The sequence below is a fragment of the Lactuca virosa genome, chromosome 2, assembly GCF_052849685.1.
Source record: "Lactuca virosa cultivar CGN04683 chromosome 2, Lactuca_virosa_CGN04683_v6, whole genome shotgun sequence".
NCBI classification, from domain to species: domain Eukaryota; kingdom Viridiplantae; phylum Streptophyta; class Magnoliopsida; order Asterales; family Asteraceae; genus Lactuca; species Lactuca virosa.
This window is the reverse complement of record NC_136427.1, coordinates 83,710,157-83,737,264: the sequence shown is the minus strand read 5'-3', so window position 1 is coordinate 83,737,264 and position 27,108 is coordinate 83,710,157. Positions and strand designations below refer to the sequence as shown.

The window sequence follows — 27,108 nt, the reverse complement described above, 5'->3', positions numbered from 1 at the left end:
AGTACTCCTGGAATAAGATTCGAGTATTGGACTAAACCCACACTCATTTGTATCACTTCATGAATTTTATCACGAGTGATCATGAGACGATAATATATTATATTCTTGAAACCGAGAGATATGAGTTGCACTTTATGAGTCGGTTGCACATTGATGATGTGAAAATGCACCAGTAACTTGGTGTTATAAAACGCATCATTGTGTGTGATTTGATGAGTAAATAGAGCAAGAATATGAGTCGAAGTTTATCCATTCCTTTTACCCATAGAGGGATAAAAGCAATATCTATGGGCCCCTCGATGATTTTGTGATGACAAACCTAAGTGCTCGGCCGGGCCTGGACTGATTTGATTTGTTCAATTAGTCGGTCGTCATAAATCAGAAATTGGCAAACAATAGATGGACAAAGAGAATGATTATAATCCATGTCTTAGTCCATATGATATCTAGATTGGAGGAATATATGATCCCTTATCTAATAGATGCGTCATTGACTAGGTCAGAGTTCGATAGCATCTTTTAAGAGCTATGATTGCTAGTCGTGTTTTGTTGTCGTACTTGCAATAGTAGTTATTAGACTTATCTAAGTGAGAGACTGTTGGATTAGGTGTCTAAGCCCATAACTATAATTGGTATGTACTTGACGCGAGAGTAGCATGGTCCATTTTGGTTGCATATCATCAGGAAAATTTGTTACGATGGACTTTTGAGAAGAGGTTATTTATGATTTATTAATATATTATAAGTTCTAATCTATTAATATAAAATCATATGATTTAATTAGTATTGATCAAGAATTAGCTTGGAAGTAATTTAGTGATCAAAAGAGACTAATTTAATCAATGGGGACTAATTGTGTAAATTAGTTATATTTATATGTGTTGGGCTTATGATTAATGTTGGACTAAGTTTATGTATGGATACATAAAGAGTTGGGCCACATGAAACATGGATCATAAACCCATGGGTATGGATTAGGGTTAGCCCATGACCCTTGGAATGCTACATATAAATATGTTGCTCCATAGCCTAAAAACGCCACTACTAGTTCTTGGAGTTCATGGAGGTGTTTTTAGTGCAAGAAGATTCTCTGTAAAGAGCCACCTTTGTCCTAGGAGTGTTTTGATTCCATTTGAGGCATTCATACTATTGGTGCGAAGTTCTTAAAGGCCAAATGCAACAAAACTACAAGCTACAACAAAGAGGTAATTCTACTACTTATTTCTATGATGTTTATGCTAGTTGTAGGCTTAAAGCTTTGGAAACAATATTGCATGTATAATTAGAGAAAACATAGATCCAAAGCCTTTAAGGTTATATGTGCACCATAGGATGTTGTAGTATACAAAAGCCAACACGAAGGCCCATAGTGTCACACCCCTAAACCGAAACGACGAAAACGTTCGGGGGTGGAGGACGTCATGTATAGTATCACAACAATTGCATCATTGTAATCAAAGTAAACACAACCATTACATTGAATATATATAAGGTATTTACATCAGTTTGATTCATTTTTGTATACATCAAAATATAACAAAATATAAAAGACGTGACTCTATACGCTTCGTCTTCTCAAAAGCTGCAAAAGTACCTGTCTACTGATTTCTTAAGAATACAAGCGATTTTGAAAGAGTATCATCATTAAATCTGGTGAGTTCATAAGCATGTTTTTGTAATGTAACCCTGTAGGTAAATCTATGAAATGTTTGTATGTTTCCAAGAAAATCCAATATTTTATTAAATAAAAAGGTAGTCTTAAACCCTAAGACCAATTGTAGGTTTGTTATTGAATTCTGTTTTTGTGTATGAAAGTACTTGTATGTAATCCCTGATTACCACCAGTAATGTAAGTAATGTATTGTGTGAAAACCCTGGCTACCACCAGTAATGTATAGCATGTTCTGTAAAGAAACACTAGATAGCACAAGTATGTATAGTAGTTTTATTAATGAAAATAAAACCATGTATTTTATCCACTGGAAATCCACCAGTATAATGTATAGTAGTTCTATTAATGAAAATAAAACAATTAAAGAATGAAATCCCATAAACAAAAGGTTAATTTATATTGTTGTGAGTTCGTATAATCATGCTTGAACTGTGTATTGAAATCCAAGACTATAACTGTCATAGTTTATATGATTGTTAATGGTTAATCCTTAGATGATATAACTGTGTATTGAAATCCCAAACTATACCTATTATAGTTTGCATGTGTGTTAAGTACTCAGTTCGTGTATTGTTCTGAAAACTATGCAATTATAGTTGTGAGCTGAGAACTTCCCTTATGCTCAGCATGTTACAAAATGGATAAGGTATCTAAACATTTTATGAAATGTGGTGATCTTTTGGTTGTATCAGTTGGATAAGTTTTGAATCCTGTTGAAAATTTGTGTATAAAGTTCACAAAAACTATTTGTGTTTGGCTTGTATTCTCCCCTGAAAACGTTAAAGTACTAAAAGCGTAAGGGTATGAACTCACTGTTGGTTGCGTGTAGTGTTGGACAACGAGACTGGAAATGAGGACCCTTGAGTTGATGTACGCGAAGTTAACGGAATCCTAATAATAATTAAACACATAATCGTATTTAAATTAGCAAATCCATTAGTTAAAATGTTATAAAACAATTGCTTTTTGTTAAGGAATGTTACCGAGACTCGATCGAAGTGGAAAAGTAGATTTTCAGTCAAGATTCCGATTGGGGCTGATTGCGGGTACTTCTGTTTCATCTGGTCTTCGCGCTCCCATGTGAATTCAGGTCCCCGCTTGGCATTCCAGCGAACCTTCACTATCGGGATGCGACTTTGTTTTTTTCGTTTGACTTCCCTATCCATGATTTCGATTGGCTCTTCCACGAAGTTAAGACTCTTATTGACCTCAATTTCATCGAGTGGAATTACAAGAGTCTCGTCGGATAGACACTTTTTGAGGTTTGAAACGTGGAAGACGGGATGCATGTTGTTAAGGTCTTGGGGTAAACGGATTTTGTAAGCTATGGGGCCGATCCTAGAGAGGATCTCGAATGGCCTAATGTATCTCGGATTTAGCATTCCACGCTTTCCGAAGCGTATCATGCCTTTCCAGGGTGAGACCTTTAACAGAACGCGGTCACCAACCTGTAATTCCAAAGGTTTTCGTCTTTTGTCGGCGTAGCTCTTGTCTATGTCTTGAATCCTTTAGTCGTTCTCAGATTTGTACGATCTTTTCGGTGGTTTCTCGGATGATTTCTAGGCCAGTGAGAGTGCTATCAGGGACTTGTCCTCTAGCTAGCTGCGTGTCACCCACCTCAGCCCAGCACAGAGGGGATCTGCACTTACGGCCGTAGAGGGCTTCAAATGGCGCATCCTTGATGATAGTGTGATAACTGTTGTTGTAGGAGAACTTGACCAAGGGAAAATGGGTGTCCCACGACTTGCCAAAGTCTATAACACATGCTCTCACCATGTCTTCTAATGTTTGAATGGTTCTCTCACTCTGCCCGTCGGTTTGCGGATGGTAAGCTATGCTCATATCCAGCTTAGTTCCAAGAGCCTTCTGCAAAAACTGCCAAAATCTCGAGGTGAATCTGCTATCCCGGTCGGAGATAATGGACACAGGCACACCATGCAGACGGACTATCTCTTAGATGTAGATTCATGTCAGTCTCTCCATCTTGAATGTTTATTTGATTGGCAGGAAGTGGGCGGATTTAGTCAATATGTCGACGATTACCCAGATAGTGTCATAACCACTTCGAGTCTTGGGCAATTTGGTAATGAAGTCCATTGTGATTCGTTCCCACTTCCACCTAGGTATCTCTGGCTGTTGAAGTAGACCAGAGGGCTTTTGATATTCCACCTTCACCTTGGCGCAAGTCAGGCACTTGTCCACGAAGGTAGCAATTTCTGCTTTCATGTTTGGCCACCAATATAGCTTTTTGAGATCCGGATACATCTTATCTGAACCTGGGTGAACGGAGTATCTAGTCCGATGTGATTCGTTCATGACAACGTCCCTGTAACCGCCAAAATTTGGGGTCCAGATCCGGTTCATTTAATATTAGACTCCGCCTCCATTGATCTCTAAGTTCTTTTTAACAGGTTTCTTGGTTTCAAGGCTTCCAGCTAAGCCTCTCTGATTTGTGCGAACAGATGGGAATGGATGGTCACTGTAAGTGCCTTCACTCTGCGACCTGAATACTCTTTCCGGCTGAGGGCATCTGCTATCACATTGGCCTTGTCGGGATGATAGCGTATTTCACACTCATAATCGTTGAGCAGCTCTACCCACCGTCGTTGCATCATGTTTAACTCTTTCTGATTGAAAATGTGTTGTTGGCTCTTATGGTCGGTGAATACAGGGCACCTGGTTCTCTAGAGATAATGTCTCCAAATTTTTAGGGCGAATACCACTGCTCCCAACTCTAGGTCGTGAGTTGTATAATTGACTTCGTGTGCTTTCAGCTGTCTCGAGGCATATGCAATGACTTTTCCTCGCTGCATGAGCACACAACCTAGCCCCTGATTGGATGCATTGCAGTAGACCACGAAGTCCTCCGTCCCTTCTGGAAGAGACAAGATAGGTGCGCTGCATAGGGCCTGCTTCAATGTCTGGAACGTAGTGTCTTGACTTTCTCCCCAACTAAACGTTACACCTTTCTGAGTCAGAGCGGTTAGAGGATTAGCAATACTGGAGAAATTCTGGATAAACCTACAATAGTAGCCAGCAAGACCCAAGAATTGACGGATTTCTGTGGGTGTCTTCGGTGCTGACCAATTCTCGATCGGTTTAATTTTGGAAGGGTCCACGTGTATGCCTTCTTCGCTAACCACATGACCGAGGAAAGTTACTTTTCTGATCCAGAATTCGCACTTTGAGAATTTTGCATATAGTTTCTCCGCCTTTAGAGTTCCCAGCACTTGCCTCAAATGTTGTATGTGATCTTCCTCACTCCGAGAATAGACAAGTATATCATCTATGAATACTATCACGAACTTGTCTAGGAATGGGCAGCACAACCGATTCACCAGATCCATGAATACCGCAGGTGCGTTGGTTAGACCAAAGGGCATCACTATAAACTCATAGTGACCATACCGAGTCCGAAATGTTGTCTTAGGAACATGACTCTCATGGACTCGTAACTGATAGTACCCTGATCTCAGGTCTATCTTAGAGAAGTAGCTGGTTCTTTGAAGTTGATAGAAGAGGTTGTCGATTCGGGGAAGAGGGTAATGGTTTTTGATAGTAAGCTTGTTCAGTTCGCGATAATCTATGCACATCTGAAAGGACCCATCCTTCTTTTTCACAAATAAGACCGGGGCTCCCCAAGGTGAGTAACTTGGTCTGATTAATCCATTGTTGAGTAGTTCATTGAGCTGGCTGGATAACTCTTGCATTTCTGCCTGTGCTAGATGGTAAGGGGATTTGGCTAGGGGGTAGCTCCGGGGATTAAGTCGATTCGGAACTCGACTTGGTGCTTGGGAGGAATTCCGGGAAGATCTTCAGGAAAGGCATCAAGAAAGTTGCAGACTTCAGGGATGCTCTCGAGGTCCTTAACTTCCTGCTTTTCGTTAACGACATGGGATAGTAATGCATGACACTCCTTTCACATATATTTTTAAGCTTAGATGCACGAAATGAAACGAAGGATTGAGCTGAGTTTATCACCATAGATAATGAGGGCTTAGCCAGATGGCAGATTGAGTCAAATGGATTTTTCATAAAAAAGGATATCAGCATGATTGGATCTCAACCAATACATGTCGATGATGACATCGAAACATTTTATGGAAACTGGCATGAGGTCGATTGGAAAGTAATGGTCGTTTAGGGTAAGGGTACAACCTATGAATATGTCGTTAGTGCTCTCTTTCTTTCCGTTAGCCATCTCTACAGTGAATGTTTCGGTTAAAGGTTGGGATTTATGCTTGAGTAAATGTTTGAATGCATGACTAACAAAACTCCTCTCCGCACCAGTATAAAAAAAATGAATGCATAAGAGTTGTCGAGGAGGAACGTACCCGTAACTAGGGTGGGATCAGTGACTGCTTCCTCCTGTCCCATGGCTAGCACTCTTCATGTGTTGCCAGCTGTTGCTTTTGGGCAATTTCTCTTGAAGTGCCTGGTCTTCCTACATCCATAACAGACTTGACCAACTCCAGCTCCAGGAGTCTGATTGGTTGGTTGGACTAGTGTCTTGCAGAAACGGGCTGTATGCCTCCTTTTTGCCACAGTTGTTGCATTGCATGTCACGTGAGGGTCCGTGATGATGGAAGTTACACTTATCACACCTTGGAAGGGTACCATCATATCTACTGGAGGTGGTTGAGCTGTAGGGGCAGCATCAGGAGTGGTACCGGCATGGACTGCCACTATTTGTTGTTTCTTGGAGGGCTCCTGCGAAGACTTGCCGTTGCACTTGTTCCATAACTTTTTCTTCGCACCACTCGCCTTTGGTGGTTCGGGAACGGCTGCTACGGGTTCATGATCAAATCCATGATCTATCAGAGTGTGCGCCAGGCACTTGGCGATGTCAAATGTGAGAGGTTTAGCAGCCAGGACGTTCCCTTGAGTTGGGGGTGTCGATCCCCATATGTATCTCTCAGTTTTCTTGCTTTCTGGGGTGACCATCCCAGGACACAGAAGATCCAGGTCCCTGAACCTAGCAGTGTACACAGAAATGTTAGAACCCTTCATCTTCAAGTTCCAGAGCTTGTGCTTCAGCTTTTAGATATCGCTTCTTAGGCAATAATCCGCAAGCATTAGTTCTTTCAAATTCTCCCAACCCATGGCATTGGCTACCGGTGGAGTTAGGGATTTGACTCGGCTATTCCACCAAATCAGTGCTCTATCGGTGAAGGTGCAGGCGGCAAACTTCACCTTGCTTACCTCGGGGCACGCACAGATCTTGAAAATTGATTCGATCTTCTCGTACCAACGAGTTAGGGCAATGACACCTCCATTGCCGTCAAAGGATTTGGGTTTCGCGTTCATAAAGTCTTTGTAGGAACACTCCTTTGGGTCTCCCTGACCACCATCAAGATTAAAGGGATGGGTACCACTTCCCGATCCGCTAGAGCCGCCAGAATTGATCTGCGACATTGCGGCAACCACAACGACTGTAACTGCTGCTTGGAACATAACATGATCGAACTGAGGAGATGGTGGCGGTGGATCCGTCAAAGGTTTGTTGTTCTTTCTGTTGGGTCTCTTACTGGGAGGCATCTTTCTCTAAAAGATACAAGGGGAAAATGATGATAAGGCTTCTATAGTGATCACGAGTCGGATATTTTCGAACAAGATATATCTTAACCCTATAGCGATAACAAAGATCTACAATGAAGGTTTACTAACATAAACAAGGAATTGCAGCTCTTTCACTTGTTGGGATTAGTTACTACTTGTAATATTTATGTGCAGTGTTATAGAATTATAAAATAGTCCTATAGTATTTTAACTATGTGTTTCATTTGTATAAAGTTTGGTGAGTTTTAGACTTGTCGCAACACCACAGTCACTCCCAAACACATGTTGGTCATATCTCGGACAAATATAGTTTATCAGGTTATATTGACCGCACATATGACTACATAACTATTAGGGTTTAACCATAGTGCCCAAATCGCCCTAAATACTTTTATGTAGTTCTTACTATGATACAGCTTCTAGTATGTATGTATACTTGTATACTTCTTGTAAAATACTTATATTTTAAAAGTATACTTTTAGTTTCAGAGCACTTCGCCCCCTTTTGTGTTTATAGTTGTATACCATGTAAGGTTCAGTACACTTAGTTCACTATAAACAATAGCTCTGATACGAATCTGTCACACCCCCAAACCGAAACGGCGGAAACATTCGGGGGTGGAGGACGTCATGTATAGTATTACAACAATTGCATCATAGTAATCAAAGTAAACACAACCATTACATTGAATATATATAAGGTGTTTACATCAGTTTGATTCATTTTTGTATACATCAAAATATAGCAAAATATAAAAGACGTGACTCTATACGCTTCGTCTTCTCAAAAGCTGCGGAAGTACCTGTCTACTGCTTTCCTGAGAATACAAGCGATTTTGAAATAGTATCAGCATTAAGTTGGTGAGTTCATAAGCATGTTTTTGTAAAGAAACCCTATTGGTAAATCTGTGAAATGTTTGTACGTTTCCAAGAAAATCCAATATTTTCTTAAATAAAAAGGTAGTCTTAGACCCTAAGACCAATTTTAGGTTTGTTATTGAATTCTGTTTTTGTGTATGAAAGTACTTGTATGTAATCCGTGGTTACCACCAGTAATGTAAGTAATGTATTGTATGAAAACCCTGGCTACCACCAGTAATGTATAGCATGTTTTGTATAAAAACACTGGATAGCACCAGTATGTATAGTAGTTTTATTAATGAAAATAAAACCATGTATTTTATCCATTGGAAATCCACCAATATAATGTATAGTAGTTCCATTAATGAAAATAAAACTATTGAAGAATGAAATCCCGTAAACAAAAGGTGACCTCTACGACGTTCTTTAGTCGTCGGACGTTATGACATTTGTCACCCCAGGAATGTCTTCCTAAATGTAGCAAGCAGTTTAGGTGTGGGATAGTCAATCCCGAATAGATCTATTCATAAATCTCATGCTCTCCCTCCCGGAGACTCTGGTTATACTATGATAGGATTTAGCTCGCACCCCGAAGGGTACGATTGAAGTGATGTCTCACAACCCTGTATTAACTAGTTTACGTGTAATGTAATGTTCACTTGTACTTGAATCTATACGTTTGTCTTGTAGAGTAAAAATAATTATACTTAAATAAATATTTAGTATGATAATCTTGTATTCAGAAAATAGTACTGTATACCATAAACTATATCTGTCAGAGTTTATATGATTGTTAATGTATAATCCTTAGATAATAGAACTATGTATTGAAATCCCAAACTATACCTATTATAGTTTGCATGTATGTTAAGTACTCGGTTCGTGTATTGTTCTAAAAACTATGCAATTATAGTTTTGAGTGGAAAACTTCCCTTATGATCAACATGTTACAAAAGGGAAAAGGTATCTAAACATTTTATAAAATGTGGTGATCTTTTTGTTGTATCAGTTGCATAAGTTTTGAATCCTATTGAAATTATGTGTATAAAGTTCACAAAAACTATTTGTGTTTAGCTTGTATCCCCCCCTTGAAAACGTTGAAATTGTAAAAGCATAGGGTATGAACTCACTTTTGGTTACGTGTAAGTGCCGGACAACGAGACTGGAAATGAGGACCCTTGTGTTGAAGTATGCGAAGTTATCGGAATCCTAATAATAATTAAACACATAATCATATTTAAATTCTCAAATCCATTAGTTAAAGTGTTATAAAACACTTGATTTTGGTTAAGGAATGTTACTGAGACTTGATCGAAGTGGAAAAGTGGATTTTCAATCAAGATTCCGATTGCGGCTGATTGCGGTCGTGAAGGCTTTTCGGCCGTGAACTGTTCTCGGCCGTAAATTGTTCTCGGCCGTGAACAACTTTCTTCCTTGAAGGGTTTACGGCCGTGAACTGATTTCCGCCCTTGAAGATTTGAAGATTTGAAGGGTTTACGGCCGTGAACTCAAGAACATCAATGCTTGATTTGATGAAAAGACAAATGTTTGATGCTCCAAAACGAGTCCCAAGGAGGATTGGGTGATAGATGAAGAGAAAACTTGGGTTTTCGGTTGATGGTTTTAGAGAGAGAGAAAGTGTGTTTTCGGCCAGAAAAAGTATAAATGTGGGTAGGAACACGTATATATAGGCTGGGTTTATGGTTGGTGGTGGGGTCCACCCAATGATCGGTTTACGGTCGTGAACATGTTTGCGGCCGTAAACACGGGAATGCATGAGACTTGGCTGATTTTCGATGAAAAAATTGAGTTTTCGCACGCTTTTAGTCCCGACACTTATATATACATATAATTCATATACTCTAAATTGTTTTCGACCCCTTTCGAGCTTGACAAAGTTGACAAAATAAATAAAATTCTTATTTTTTTGTTTAACGGGTTTGACTTTCGTTGATTGAAAAAGGTTCGGGTTGTCACAACATTTAGCAAATGTCGAGATTGGTAAAGAATCAGATTCTATTAAAGAAAGAAACCAATTAGTTTAAGACAAAAAGTTTAAACAAATTTCCATCGACACTAGATTTTTCTTAATCTCCTTTATTAAATGTAGGAATATCATTTTTAGCAAATTTTCCTTATGAGAGACCTGAATCTGTCATGTTCTTAAAAAATTTGTTGTCAAGGAAATAACTAATCTCTTGATCCTTCAGTACTTTCAAACAATTATGTAACTTTATAAACCATTTTGCAATGGGTTGAGAATGGATGATTTTGCGGTGTCAAATATTTCACATCACTTAGCCTAGAGACAATTTAATTAGTTTTTTCTGTTAATCCGTTTTTCATTTCGAATGAGGATATTGTCAACTCTTTTTGAATTTTTCTCAAAAGTACACTTGATCACCTCATGGGTAGGATCACCACATATATATCACTTTGTAATTCCATATTTTTGTTACAATGGTCTTACAAAATTTAAATTTGTTTTTCTAAAGTTTTGAAACACATTCTTTTTCTTGAAAAATACATTGTTTTGTCCTAGAATCATGTGATTTGAATCATTGCTATAGGATGAAGAATCAGTGACATGATATCCTAATAAATAAATATTGGGTCATCAGTGTAAGAGGGATGAATTAGATTCAGAATCATAGTCACCAGTTGTGTATTCAGGGAAATTTGAGAAGAGTGTTAAAAAAAGTGTAAATTTCACCATTAGAGATAGGAAACTTGATTAAAATGACAATATGATGTGTATATTTAATGCACCACTTATTTATTTATAATTCCTAATTTATCGTATCTATACCACACCTTACAAGTAGTGAACCTGATCGAGTGTAGTATAGCTTTGATAAGCAAGAGTGTTGAACACAAGGGGAACGGTAGTGAATTAATTTAAATTGATTGATTATAGGCTACACAAAACACACGGAAGCAGTAAAGAAAGAGTTTTATTAAATTAAATCTCAAACAAACAACTAAATAGCAAATCTCGATAAACTGAAAGAAGACAAATCTCTTTAGGTACCTTGGTTTAGACAGATTACATCTTAAAATCATAGATAATTGCACACACATATTTGTTTATTCATGTTCACCGATTTCTAAAATGATTAGGTTCATATTCATTATTAATAATCCTTTAGCAAACATGTCAATTCAAGCAGTGATCAGTTGATTAAACTAACATGTTTCCTAGTGTTCAGTTCGTATCAAGAAAGACTTGTAATAATAGTTAATCAAATTTGTTAATTTAATTAACTCTTATGTGATTGGTCATCCCACATGCTCACACATTAACATACTTATTTTCTAGTTAACCCTAGGTCCATGTTCACTAATACTAGGCAAACAATTTCGTTTTCAGAAAACTATATGATTCAAGCAATTAAGATGATGTTCATACAACTCAATAAAATTGATTTTTAACAGAAAACAATTATCATTAACACATAAGGGGCTTTAACAAGCTCAACAAGATAAATTAAACATGAATAAAACAATCCAAATAGCAATTAATCCCTAAATCAAGGTTTACCTAATCATAAATACAAAGCAAAGGGTTTTAACACCCAAATCAGAAAGTAATTGCATATAGAATCATAATGGAATGCTAAACATGTTCACGTTAACAAACTACATGATTTCCAACATGAATAAGCTCTCCAATCGTTTAGATCTTCGCTCCATATCATCTTAATGGCCCTCCGGCCGCCTTCTAGACCCTCAAAACGGCAGCTATGAAGTTTTCCTATTGCACAAGTCGAAGTGGAATATCATAGATGATGAAAATGGTGGAATGATATGGGGTATTTATAGTTGAATGGAGATTGAATTAATATGGTATATTAGAGTTGGATTGGAATAAGGAAACTAATGGCGGCTTAGGGATTAAGCAAATAAAATAAGATAAGTGGTGCTTGGGGAATAAGTAACTTGGAGAGAATTTCCGTCCAGCTTTTATGCTTCATCTTAAAGGCCGATTTTGGATAAGATAAATGTCGAATTAGCAAAAAGGCCCTCTCGCATAAGTCGTAGGAAATTTCGTCTAGATTTTAGAATATTTTGAATCTCTTCAATCGGGCTTACGAGTCATTAGATATACCAGAAACACTGAAGAGGGTTCAATCTGCCAACACTATCCTTTTTGCGTCTTTTTAGCTCGTTTCTCCTCCTTTTGCATTCCGGCTCCCATTTTAACTGTTATTGAACATTTGAAAGTGTATTAAGTATCTTTTATTTCAGAATAACATAAAAACATAGTATAAAATAATTAGAAAACATCATACATATATGCATAAAATAGACGTTATCAAACTACCCCACACTAGCCTTTTGCTTGCCCTCAAGCAAAACTGATTTTATTATCTCACCAATATCGCATAGAATAATCCATTTCAAACCCAGCCATTATCCCAAGACCGCAATGCATGTATTTGTGTCTATAATTCCTAAGAACTTCCCACTCCTAAATACTCACAACCTTTATGAACCTTCACCCCTTAGCTTATACGACATTCATTTTTGCAACCCTTTGAATCAGTCCTCAGAAATCTTTCTTAACCTCAAGGTATTTTTGTTAAACTACCAAACATAGATAAACTCTAGAAAGAATTACACTTTGATACCACAATGGAGCTCTTTAGAATTCTTCACTTCTTTGAATAATCGATCTTTTATTTCTTTGAATTCACCACCTTTTTGTTTGATTCTTCGTATCTTCAACTTTTTGGATTCGTCAGAATTTTGATTTTTAAATTTCATACTTTAATAGCTCCAAAATTCTTACAACTTTTTTTTGTAATTGTTAGATTCATTTCATGCATCCATTTTGTAGTTTTACTCCATAAAAGTGCATTGCATTTAGGTTTAAACTCATGCATGTTGCATATTTTTCGGGATTTTTCATGATGCAATTCCATTCACATGCTTTTCTGATATTTCAGGGACTTTTGGAGGTAGGATCTTAGTTCAGGTGATGAATAAGAGATATGGATGAAGTTTCGGGACTTGTGGAGCATCGAGGAGGGAGATATCAAGAAAATGAAGATTTTAGCTTTAAAGATATTTACACGAGCGTGTAAATGCAAGCCTTGTGTTTACACGGGCCGTGTAAATGCATACTCATGAGCAGTGTACTTCGAAGACCTGGCCAAATTGAGCAATATACGTTTTGGGATTACACGGCCATGTAAATAGGTAGTGTTAGTTTACACGGGTCATGTAAACGAGGTCGTCAGTTTAAATCAGTTTTTCTCCTTTCTAAAATTATGCAACCGGTTCCAGAAGAAAGGGGGTCGATTTTGTGAGTTCTAGAGGCGATTTTGGGGAGCATTTTGAAGACATTTTTTGCTTGAAAACACTTGGATTTCATTTGGATTTCAATTTATAAGACTTTAATTTCAATTTCTTGGTTTGTGCTTTGTTCTAGTCATCAGTGCCTAGAAACCTAATTCTCCAACTTCATGTATTGACAATTATGTGTGTGAATTCAATCATTTGACTTGGTGTTTGTTTTAAATGCTATCTCGTGAATTTGATTTGGTTTTAATTGAAGGTTTGATTTCAATTCTAGTTATTTTTGGCCAATTGAGTTAGGGTTGATTCATTCAAGTTATCTAATATGCAAAATCCGTAATTGTTTTGTCATATAGAACAAGTAACAAACACTAGATTGAATTTTCTTAGAATAATTATGGTGTAAATCAAATTCACACATTCTTACACTCCCAAGCTTATGAGGAGTATTGAATGTTGTTGGTAGATTCACATAAAGCATAATGCAATCTTTCCACCTAACTCTAAGAACTTGTTTAGATTAGATTGGTTAGATTATAATTAATTAAAGAGCTTATTTTAATTAATTAAAATGGTGAATGTGAATTGCTAGAGCTTGTTAGCATTCCTAATACCAACTTAGATAGAATTTAACAAATATCATTTCATATTTTGAATCACATTGCTAATTCGTCTTGCATACAGTTGGAGTATTTTACAAATCTTGAGTTTATTTTATTTGAAAAATTGTTTACTCATAGCTTCAGTCTTTATTAGAATTAACCCCCCCTCTTATGTGATCTCATTTGTACCTTACGCAAAAAGGGTATAAGTGCTTATCTAGTGTCTCTGTGGATCGACCCTACTTACCTTGTATTACATTTTTAGTACAAAGTAACAGTATTTAAGGAGTTATTTTACCTCCTTTATTTGTTGGCTTTGACACGCCTAACAAATTGGCGTCGTTGCTAGGGACACGGTGTTACTAATTGTTTATGCCTAGATCTTTTCCTATAGGTACACCACTGCCAATTGATTCGGAGATAGAGAAACCTACAAAGAAGTTAAGGAAGCAAGCCATGCTTCGTAAGAAGCAACCGGGCTCCGAGACTTCTTCATCTTCTAACCCTCCAGTAATCAACATTTGGGAGGACATACCTCTCTCAAGTGTGTCCGCATCCGACACAGAAAGCCTATCACTCTCATCTCAACCATCCTCACCCAAAAATACCACTCCACCATCTTCACCTACTTATAATATCCCAAACACTACACCTACAGAAACTTCAACTACTACTGACACCATGGGAGATAACCATGGAGGGAATCCACCTCCAAACCCACCACCCGAACAAACTCCCCGTCAATGTTCGAGGCAGGAGGTTACACAACAACCTCTTTACATCACATATCCAGCTTCCACCAACTTGGAACTAAATCCGGGCTCATCCACTTACTCCCCAGATTTAGAGGCATGGAAAATGAAGATCCTCACAAGTTCCTCACTGAGTTCCATGTTGTATGTGTGGGCATGAAACCAATATAATGTCACGGAGGATCAAATCAAGCTTAGGGCATTCCCCTTCGCTGTGCAAGATGCAGCAAAAGACTGGCTCTATGACCTCCCACCGGGGATGGTTACTACTTGGGTAGATCTTGCGTCCCTCTTTTTGGATAAATACTTTCCTGAGATGAAAGCTTCAGCCCTATGGAGGGAAATCATTGGAATCAAGCAACATAAAAGAGAAGCTTTTCACACATATTGGGAGAGATTCAAGAAACTTTTCTCCCGTTGTCCAAAGCATGGAATCACCGAATACCAACTTCTCCAATATTTCATTGAAGGAATGACTCCAATGGAAAGAAGGCTTCTTAATGCTTCAAGTGGCTGATCTTTACCCGACAAGACTCCAACCAAAATCTGCAACCCAATCAAGAACATGGCTAAAGATTCTAAACATTCAAGCCATGATGAAGAATGGTATACGGATGCACCCCGAGGTGTAAAGGAAGTGAAAACTCCTTAAATTGAAGCTTAATTGTCCGAGTTTACAAAAGTTGTAATGGTGCTAGCCAAAGACAAAGGTGTGCAGCCCACACCCCGCCCTTGTGGTATTTGCACTCAAGTGGGGCATCCAACCGATATGTGCCCACAACTTCAAGATGAGGATTATGTGGAAGCAAATGCTTTAGGAGGATATTTTGGGTCAAACCAAAGGGGATTTGAGCAGCCACGAGTTGACCAAAGATGGAACAACAATCAAAGTTGGGGAGGAACTCAAGAAGGAAATTATCAACCAAATCAACCACATCAATACCAACAAAGACCACCATTTCCTCAAAATCAACAAAGACCACCTTTTCAACCTCAAAATTTTCAGCCAAGGCATCCACCACAACCACCTCCACAAGCGGGTTCATCAAGCATGTCACTAGAAGACATTGTCAAAAGCCTTGCCACTAGCACTCAAAGCTTCCAACAAGAAACCAAGGCAAGCATAAAAAGCTTGGAGAAACAAGTGTCACAACTGGCTCAATCCGTGAGTAAGATAGAATCATAAGGCAAGCTACCATCTCAAACCGAGAAGAACCCGAAACACAATGCATGTGCCATTACCTTAAGAGGTGGGAAAAGCTATGAAGGTCCAAGGATGCCGGATGAAGAAGAGGAAGAGAAAGAGATTGAGGTAGAAGAAGCTGTCAAAGAAGAGGAAAGGAAAAATACTTCAAAGTCAAAGAAGCCAATAGAGACCGAAATGAAAGTCACACCAGCTCCATTTCCTTCAAGGCTAACAAACACAAAGAGAGAACGGGAAGATGACGAAATCATGTCAATGTTCCGAAAGGTTGAAATCAATATCCCTCTTTTAGATGCTATTACATAGATTCCTAGATATGCTAAGTTTCTTAAGGAACTTTGCACATCTAAGAAAAAGCTTAAAGGATATCACATTGTGAAAGTTGGGGAAAATGTTTCAGCCGTGTTACAAAAACGGCTACCAAAATAATGCAAGGATCCGGGTGTATTCACGGTTCCTTGTAAAATGGGTAACCGTTTTGTGCCACGTGCAATGCTTGATCTTGGAGCATCAATTAATGTTTTACCCTACTCAAGCTATAAAACAATGGGAATTGGACCTCTAGCCGAAACCGGAGTCATAATTCAACTTGTCGATCAATCTTTGGTACATCCAAAAGGTGTAATAGAGGACATATTAGTGCAAGTCAATGAACTTGTGTTTCCCGCTGATTTTTATGTGCTTGATATGGGAGATGATGACCAAACCTCAAGTTCCATACTTTTAGGTATACCATTTTTAAAAACAGCAAGAACAAAAATTAATGTCTATAATGGTACATTGTCTATGGATTTTGATGGGGAATCATTAACTTCAATATATATGAAGCAATGAGGTATCCCAGCGGTGTTCATTGTATAAATTTCGTTGATGTGATCCAACCTTTGACTGAAAAGTGTTTTGAGTTGACTAACCATGATTCTTTGGAGTTAGTTTTAAGCAGGAATTTTAATAACAATTTGGTCAAGGAAATTGCAGCAAATTTCAAGCTTGATGAGGAATTACTAGAAATTGTGGAGTTCGTGGAAGAAAGGAAGAAAATGAGGTATGATAATACCAAGCTGAAACTGCCCATTTCTAACACAAAACTTCTTCCTTCTGTTGTCCAGGCACTAAAGCTGGAATTAAAGACTCTTCCTGAGCATTTGAAGTATGCATATCTTGGAGAAGAGGAGACATTGCCTGCCATTATCTCCAATAAGTTGTCGAAAGAAGAAGAAAAAAAGTTGGTGAAATTGCTGAAAGAGTATAAAAAGGCTATTGGGTGGACGATTGCTGACATAAAGGGGTTGAGTCCCTCTTTATGCATGCATAAAATTCTCATGGAGGAAGATTTCAAACCAACCCGAGAGGCACAAAGAAGATTGAATCCACCCATGATGGAGGTGGTCAAGAAAGAAATCATGAAGCTTTTGGATGCAGGTATGATTTACCCTATCTCAGATAGTAAATGGGTGAGCCCCGTTCAGGTAGTCCCGAAAAAGGCTGGGGGAACAGTTGTCAAAAATGATGAAGGAGAATTGGTGCGAACTCGTGTGAAAAAGGGGTGGCGAGTTTGTATTGACTATAGGAAGTTGAATGCTTCAACAAGAAAGGACCATTTCCCCTACCATTTATTGACCAAATGTTAGAGGGATTGGCAGGCAAATCCCACTATTACTGTTTAGATGGTTTCTCGGGCTTTCATCAAATTCCGGTAGCCCCGGAAGATCAAGAGAAAACCACCTTCACTTGTCCCTTTGGCACATTTGCTTATAGGCGTATGCTTTTCGGTCTATGCAATGCACCCACAACATTTCAGAGATGCATGGTGAGCATTTTTTCTGAATATGTTGAAAACATCATTGAAGTCTTCATGGATGATTTCACAGTCTATGGAAACTCCTTTGATGAATGCTTGAGCAATCTAACAAAAATTCTGCAAAGGTGCATTAACACAAATCTTGTGCTTAATTATGAAGAATGCCATTTCATGGTGGACAAGGGATTGATTTTAGGTCATATTGTGTCCCAAAAGGCTTGGAAGTTGACAAAGCCAAGATAGATGTTATCAAGAGTCTTCCTTACCCGAAAAATGTTCGGGAAGTTCGTTTGTTTCTTAGTCATGCAGGTTTCTATCGGCGGTTCATCAAAGATTTTTCAAAGATTACGGTGCCGATGTGTCAACTACTCCAAAAAGATGCTTAATTTGAGTTTACATGACCATGCAAGGAGGCTTTTGATCGTTTGAAAGATTTACTCACCTCCGCTCCAATCATCTAACCACCTAATTGGGATCTCCCGTTTGAGATCATGTGTGATGGAGCAACACAGCCGTAGGGGCGGTATTGGGTCAAAAGGTGGACAGAGCACATCATGTCATCTACTATGCATCAAAGACTCTTGATAGCGCACAGAACAACTATACCACAACTGAGAAAGAGTTGTTAACTATTGTCTTTGCATTGGAGGAATTCCGACAATACCTCCTCGGAACCAAAGTGATTATCTATTTGGACCATGCAGCTATAAAGCATTTACTACTCAAGAAAGATTCAAATCCGAGGCTAATACGGTGGATGTTGCTTTTGCAAGAGTTCGATATAGAAATCAAAGAAAAAAGTGTGAAGGAGAATTTAGTTGCAGATCATCTAAGCCGCATTGTATCACTCGAAGATAGTATACCAATCTGTGACACATTTCCAGACGAGCACTTATTTGTAGCCAAAGAAGCACCATGGTATGCAGATATCATCAATTACTTGGTCACAAATCAATTTCTCCCGGATTCCACCCGTTGGCAAAAGGAAAAAATCAAGAAGGAGGCTAAGCGATACGTATGGGATGAGCCTTACCTTTGGAAGTATTTTGCAGACCAAATGATCCGAAGGTGTGTTAAGCAAAAAGAGGTACAATCCATCCTTAACTTTTGTCATTCCTATGCTTGTGGAGGTCATTTTGGACCCCAAAGGACAGCTAGAAAAGTCTTAGATAATGGATTCTTTTGGCCTACTATTTTTCACGATTCTTATGTGTTATGTGCACATTGTGATAAATGCCAAAGATCCGGGTCCTTAAGCTCTAGGAATCAAATGCCCCTTACCCCCATTTTAGTATGTGAGATCTTTGATGTATGGGATATTGACTTTATGGGACCATATCCGCCCTCTTTTGGTTGTTCGTATATCTTGTTGGCGGTGGAGTATGTGCCTAAATGGGTGGAGGCCAAAGCCACCCATACTAATGATTCCAAAGTTGTGGTGGATTTTCTTAAGGCACATATTTTCTCCCAGTTTGGCACTCCAAAAGCTCTCATAAGTGACCATTGACTCATTTTTGCAACCGGATGCTTGAAGCCGTTCTGAAGAAGTATGGGGTAAATCATAAAGTCTCAACATCCTATCACCCCCAAACCAATGGGCAAGTACAGGTCCCCAACAGGCAAATCAAAAGCATTTTGGAGAAAACAGTCAATCCAAACTGCAAAGACTGGAGCACACGTCTTGATGATGCTTTGTAGGTGTACCACACTGCATACAAAACTCCAATTGGGATGTCTCCATACCACATTGTTTTTGGAAAGCCATGTCGATTACTCGTTGAGTTGGAGCATAGAGCCTATTGGGCAATCAAGCAGTTCAACATGGATCTAAGTGAATCGGGAAAGAAGAGGAAGCTTGACATACACGAACTTGAGGAGATCCGTAATGAGCATATGAGAATGAAGTCCTTTACAAAGAAAGGACCAAAGCCTACCATGACAAGATGATTGCACGCAAGGTATTTGAATAAGGTCAAAAGATATTACTCTACAATTCTCGTTCCAAATTGATTCCTGGTAAATTAAGGTCCCGTTGGGTGGGACCAATTGTTGTCACTAATGTTTTTGAGCATGGTGCAATAGAAATCACAAGTGAAAAAACCGGGAAGATCTTTAAGGTAAACAATCATCGTTTGAAGCCTTATTATGAAGGATTTCAAGTGAAAAATGAAGAAGTGGAGGAAGTAACAGATCCAAAGTACCAAAATTGAGAAATAGTTGGGGTCCAAGTCGAGCCAACGACATTAAAAATGGGCGGCTAACCGGGAGGCAACCCGGGGGTATTTTTGTCATTTCTTATTTTTCCATTATATTTTCTTCGTTTTCAAGTCTCCAAGTTGTTTCTCATGTTTAAAGAGGGTAAAAAATCATTTTTTGGGCAGTAGTGGATTAGCGGGTTACAATTTCAAAAAGTGAAAAAATCAAAATTTTTGGCCTTTACAGAGGTTTACACGGCCGTGTAAACTTATGCTTATGGTTTACACGAGCCGTGTAAACGTTCAGTCAGTACAGTTAAAACGCGACATTTACACGGCCGTGTAAATGTTACCCTTTTGTTTACACGGGCCGTGTAAACGTAAAAACAGAGCTGGACGATTTTAAAGCCTAAAACTCGATTTTTTAACACATTCTTTTCACATAGCCTGCGGTTCTTCTCTTCCCTACTGGCCCCTTCGAAAAAACCCTCAAAAACACTCCATGTTCCTCAGTTTTGCTTCAAAAATAAGCTCCAAGGTATGAAATTCTTCTCTTTTCTACATCTTCTTTATCATACATTTTAATTTCACCCAATAATAGCCGATTTGGGGCTTTTGAGCAAACCATATATTTTCCGAGTCTCCCAATTTTGTGCTAATGTTTGTAATATCTTGTAGGATAAGTTTGGGGAAGCATTGAACATCACCCTACCACCATTTTCAAGCACAAATTGGTATAATTGTTCAAAACTCTTTACTTTGTGCGTATAGTTAGAACCACATTCTTTTTGGGGTGATTTTTGGTGATATTGCTAGTTCTTGTGCATACTTTAGAGTTGAAAATTGTCCAACATTGTGTGCAAAACTTTGTTGAATTCATTTGGGCAATGGCTCCCCGTGGAAAAAGGGCTAGAATTGGGACTTCACATACGGGTGGTCAAGAGACCAATGATGAACAAGACCAACATTCCATGGAAAACCCCTATGAATTTGGTCTTATTTTTGAGTTCAATCAACAAGAGATTTTGTATGCAAGCTTTATTCAAAGGGTAAAAGGGGCACAAAAATTTGTGGACATCCAAGCCCTTAAGGACCTTCATATATATAAAGGTGTCCACAAGCTCTTGAGGAACATTGGTTCGGAAGGTCTATTGAATCTCCATGCTTTAAGCTATCAAACACCCATGTTGGAACTCTTGTCATCCATCACCTTTGATTACTAAATACATATACTTACTTTCCGTTTTCTCAATCAATCCCATAAGATTCATGCTGACATCCTTTGTGATATTATTAGTGCTCCAAATGCGAAAAGGGATGTGTATACAACAAAGGGCAGAAAAAATGTTATATTTGAGCAAAACTGCGAAATTTTTTGGAGAAGCATCTCTTGTAAAAATGAGTTTCAGTCGGGCACGGCAAAGGCTTCCAATATCATTCCTCCAGTTCTTTAGGTCACCCACCGGATCATTGCTTCTCTCCTGTTTCTTCAAGAAGAGATTAGCAAAGGAAACAAGAAAGAGTTGGAAGTCTTATGGTGCATGATTAACAAGCCCGATGAAGTTCCTCACTTTGGGTGTTGGGTAATTCAGAAAATGCTCAGAAACTCCATGAGTAATCATGGCCAGCTTCATTGTGGAGGCATGGTTTCTATTATAGCTGAACATCTTGGCCTCCATTTACCCAACAATCCAACCAATATAATTCCGGGCCGTACTCGTTTATCACTTGATGTTATGGAGATCATGCACCTCTTTCACCGCAATCCCAATGGGAATGTTCATTGGAATGTCGATGGTAAAGAATACCTACGTATCGACAACCGAAATAACAAGATATTAGCCTTGGCCAATGACATCCCATCTACCAAATGTCACCTCCAGTCCAACTTGGGTGTTACTACAACTCGTAGACCTCCGACCACCATTCCTAATCCTCCTGCTCCAACTGCAACTGCAGGTGCTTCCAACTCGTCTCGCCCTATTCCTTTTCCTGAACACAACCTTTACATGGGCGAATTTGCACGCTTAGACTATCACATCCCCAAACCAGAACGGCGGAAACATTCGGGGGCGGAGGACGTGATGTCAAGTATCATAACAAATGAATAGTAAAGAAAGTATGCACAACCATCATATACATAATTGAAAAGTTTACATGATTATAGTATTACATGTTTGCAAAAGAAATCAATTACATTATGGTGTTCAAAAGATTTAACTAATGCCTGGCCGTAAGTCTTCAAAAGCAGTTGCTAATCCTGTTTAATGATTCCCTGAGAATACAAGTTATTTCAAAGAAAAAGTGTCAACATTTAAGTTGGTGAGTTCACAATAAGTTCATTTGAATGATTGTATGCCATTTGAAAAGTCCGCGTTTGATTTCAGTAAATCTGATATTTTCTTAAGAATGATGTTATAAACCGTAGTTTTATAAAATGGATGTATTCGAACAAGAAAATCCTATATTTTCCTATATGTGAGAAGCAGTCTTAAATAACCAAGACTGTAACCTATAAGCAAATATGCCATGCTTAGAATGAAGAATGTATAGTTGTATGTTTAAGTAAAACTGGTTAAGAAGGTATTTATCCTGATTTATGAACATACTAATAATACCCCATTGTATAATTGTTTTCCCCCTGAGCATGGTTGAGTTAAATATATTACTACGTACAAGAGTCGTTTTTTCCGCGGTTTGTGAGTTTCTCATAACCATACTAGACGTAGTACTAATGTCGACATTTGTCACCCCAAATGATGAAATGTAGCTAATAGCCAGGGTGCGGGGTCGTCTACCCCATAGAGATCTATACACAAAGCCGCGCTCTCCCTCTAGGAGACTCTGGTTAAAGATGGGGACCTTCGTTTGGTACAAACAAAGCCATATGTCTCACATGATTGCTAACAACAAGTTCATGAGTAATATAATGAAATACTTTTTGTATGAAAAGATGATCCTTGATATGAAGAATGCATACTTATAAATAAAACATATTTTCCTATTTATAAAATGCATTGTAACCCAAGAGGGTAAATAAATGTTTGTGAAGTGTTTCTCATGATAACGACTTTAAATGATAGTTAAAATAACAGTATGAAATGCAAAGCAAAGGATAGATATTTTCACATGATAATAATCGGGTGTTTACTTGTATTCCCCCCCCCCCTTAAAGGTATTTAAAAAGCATTTAAAATGTATTTAAAGTGTGTTTGTAGGGATATGAACTCACTTGATAGATTGAAGATGGTGAGACGAAAATCGAGCAGAACTTCGACTTGAGAAAGTTGATTTCTCGGGAATCTCGGGAATCTCGGGAGTGTAAAACTTTCCTTCAGAACTTGGACGTGAAGACCGGGGCTTCGGGGTTTTAAATGAAGAGTTTCGACACGAGAAAAGGAAGAAATTAGCAAAAATGGGCGGCACCCTCGCATCGTATTTATAGGGGTGTGAGTGGCTTCGTACGCTGGGCGTACTTCGGAGTTACGCGGGGCGTAGTGCCTTCGCATCTCGTACGTTGGGCGTACTTCAGAGTTACACTGGGCGTTCCGGACGTCACTGCATGCGTACTTCGGATTGGACAGGAGCATAGAAGCATAGGGGCGACGTGGACGAAACGAGGCCTAGCACCCGAGTACGCTGGGCGTAAATTATCTTGGTTTGTGTGCCTCCAACTTGTAAAATCCATAACTTCTTCATTCGACGTCCGTTTTCGTCAGACTTTTTATCATTGCGCTACTATTTTTAAGATCTTTGATTCTCATTTAGGTTGTTTCGGCCAAAAATCTCTCGATCTCTATTTCGAGTTTTTAGCTGTCCACTGCTATATCCAGAACTTGGAAAAATCATAACTTCCTCATACGAATTCAAATTTGGACATTCTTTTTACGTACGTTTATGGCTTAATGATATCTACAACTATGATTTAGATACCTAAGGCTAAAAATTATTGTATTGAAACTTCACGTTTTACGTTTAACAGTATTGCCAGTTTTGCTGCGAAATCTTAGATTGGTCATAACTTCTTCGTTATAACTCGGATTTTAGTGTTCTTTATATTTCTGAAACCCTCGATTCGATATCTATCATTTTATGCAACCCAAAAGGGACTTTTGAACATTCTAATTTTTACGCTAATTTCATTATATCCAAAGAGATTACAATTCTTGACTTTTTAGGTCATTACATTGATTCGAAATATCCGGTTGTCACATCATTCCCCCGTTAGAGGGAATTTCCTCCCGAAATTAGAGTTTAAGTAGGATTGATAATTATGCTTACGGATAGAAGTTTCACTTGATCCTCGCATTCCCAAGTGAATATGGGTCCTCGCATGGCATTCCAGCGAACCATTCACTATCGAGATACGACTTTGCTTCGTTCGTTGAACTCGCTGGTATGATAACTCATGGTCGAATGTGTGTTGAATGTTTTTGTGGTCTGTGAATATAGTACTCTTTGCCCACACAAGTAGTGTCTCCAGATCTTCAGAGCAGATACGACTGCTCCTTATTCTAGCTCGTGTGTAGTATAGCTGACTTCGTGTATCTTTAACTGTCTTGAGGCATAGGCAATGACCATTCCTCTTTGCGTAAGAACACCGCCGAGCCCTTGGTCGGATGCATCGTAATACACGATGAATTATTCTATCCCTTCTTGGAGGGATAACATCGGTGCGGTGCACAAGGCTTGTTTCTATGTTTAGAACGTCTTTTCTTGTTTCTCTTCCCAGTCAAATGTAACACCTTTCTAGGTCAATGTTGTAAGTGGCTCCGCGATCCTTGAGATGTTCTGAATAAACCTACGATAATATTCAGCGAGGCCTAAGAATCTGACGAATTTCTGTAGGTGTCTTCGGTGCTGACCAATTCTCAATGGCCTTGATTTTTGGAAGGTACACGTGAATTCCCCTTTTGCTAACAACGTGACCCAAGAATTCGACTCTTCGGATCCAAAACTCGCACTTAGTGAACTTTTTGTAGAGCTTCTCCGATCGTAATGTTTCTAAGACTCTTCGTAGATGTTGACTAGGCTCTTTCTTATTTCGGGGGTAGATAAGTATGTCATCGATGAAGACAATGACAACCTGATCCAAGTCAGGAAGACACACCCTATTACAGTTGTTGCGTTGGTTAGTCCGAAAGGGCATCACTACAGACTCGTAGTGTCAATAACGAGTTTGGAAGGCTGTCTTGGGGACATCCTCCTCTAACACTCGTGACTGGTGATACCCGGATCGTAGACCAATCTTCGAAAGATAGTTCGCTCCTTGTAGTTGATCAAATATGTCGTCGATGCGAGGCAGAGGGTAACAATTCTTAACGGTAAGTTTTTTTATTCTCGGTAGTCAATGCACATACGAAACAGTCCGTCTTTCTTCTTCACGGACCAGACCAGTGCTCCCCATCGTGAGAAGCTTGGTCTGATGAATCCCTTTCTGAGAAGTTCGTTAAGCCGACTGGAAAGTCCCTGCATCTCGGTTGGTGCTAGACGATAAGGCGATTTGGCTGCTGGGGTAGCCCTTGGAACTAAGTCGATTCGGAACTCGACTTGGCGTTACGGTGGTAATCTTGGCAGTTCCTCTGGGACAATGTCGGAACTTTTTGATGAATTAGATGTAGTGATGATCTAAAAGGAAGAATGATTACTAGGACGAATAACTAACTTTGGTATTTTTATCACGAGTATTTTGACTCAACTTAGACGAGTACCAACTGTATGAGGGTTTTGATAATTTGAAATAATGAACTTTCATGATGTGATCCCTACAAGGTCTCTCCATAACCATTTGTTGTATACAAGTCAGGTATAATTAAGATTGGAAGGACGGTTGACTGAGTGACTCTGCCCTAAAACCACATCCAGACAAGGGAGAGAAGATGAGGCGGAATCGCTCACTCTCAGTCTACAACTCTTAAGTATGAATGGTCCTAATGTATACATTAAACCATTATAGTCTACCTGATAGAGTTCCTAGTTTCATACAAGTGCTTAGATTTGATTCGAACGAGAGGGTAATTATAATTATAACTAATTATTGGGGTTTGGAAGCATACCATAATTGTAGCAGAATCCTTTGATGTCTTTTGATATTCTGGGGTCAAACTCCTCCGGTTCCCCCGTTATTCTCCTCTATTGGACAGTTCCTTTTTAAATGTCCTATTTCACCACAAAGGTGGCATAATAGACTGGTCCCAACATTTTTGGTTGATGTGATGCGTTGGATCCGAGTTTTGCAGAAACGGGTAGTGTGCCCGTTCTTGTTGCAGTCCTTGCAGTGCAACTGTCGGCAAACACCTAGATGATGGAAACTGCACTTTTTGCACTTCGGTAGATTTCCAGCATACTGCTTTGCTGGTGCATGGGTAACTGGAATACTAGTAGGAACGGTGATAGGAGCAACAAATGTCGTGGCCGCAGGGGCTGCCACAGGTTGATGTCTTTTGGTCGTTCTTTGGGATGATTTGCACTTCTTTCTATCCTAGAACTTTCATTTATTTCTCTTGGGTTTGAGATTTGGAGTGCCATTGTAGTTTGAAACTCGTTGTTGTACTTGGTTGTTACTTTGATTGGAATTTCTGATAACAATTTCGCTAACATTTGCGTTGTTAGTGTTAAGGTGAGTCATGACAGCTGCTACGGCAGCTGTGACCGCAGCTGCATCTATCTGAAGGGTTGGTGTTTTCTTCGAAGGCATGATTCTATTACACAATAAGAAGATGAGTTCGTGAGCGATGATGGTTGGTCCTAGATGCATTCTAACCATTCACACGAATGTAAGTTTTTCGTTTTGTTATACTATTCTCAATGATTCGACCTACATCCTTATGATGCAGTCCTGGTAAAGAGAAGAAGTAAGTTTCTAAAATGGTTACGAGACAAGTGTTATCCAACTAAATCATCTTTGGTTGGAGGTATAATGCTTCCCACTTTCAAAATGATTTGAAAGTGATGCATGATGGAGTCTACACAAGGTGGACTTATGAGTTTGAGAATTATTCACTCTCGACTGGAATTCCGTAATCTGATATATTGCTATCAACCATAACGGAAAGAAGATAAGCTTAAAAACCTAGCGCGAGAAATGTAAATCACTAGGTGGCATTAGTAGTTATTACTATGACGAGGGTATTCAAGCACTTCGCATGGAACACACATGGT

The 27,108-nt window shown here is 38.9% G+C and overlaps 2 protein-coding genes across 2 annotated transcripts; both read left to right on the top strand.

The window, feature by feature from the left end:
• The first annotated feature begins 16,416 nt into the window (after positions 1–16,416).
• LOC145157565 (uncharacterized) lies at positions 16,417–16,785 on the top strand. Its single transcript, XM_079076591.1, has one exon. The coding sequence runs from the start codon at positions 16,417–16,419 to the stop codon at positions 16,783–16,785; it is 369 nt and encodes a 122-aa protein (XP_078932717.1).
• Positions 16,786–17,913: 1,128 nt separating this feature from the next.
• On the top strand, positions 17,914–19,699 carry LOC145157564 (uncharacterized). Its single transcript, XM_079076590.1, has 3 exons — positions 17,914–18,061; positions 18,265–18,839; positions 19,451–19,699. Exons 1-3 carry the CDS (start codon positions 17,914–17,916, stop codon positions 19,697–19,699), a joined length of 972 nt encoding a protein of 323 aa, XP_078932716.1.
• The last annotated feature ends 7,409 nt before the right edge of the window (positions 19,700–27,108 follow it).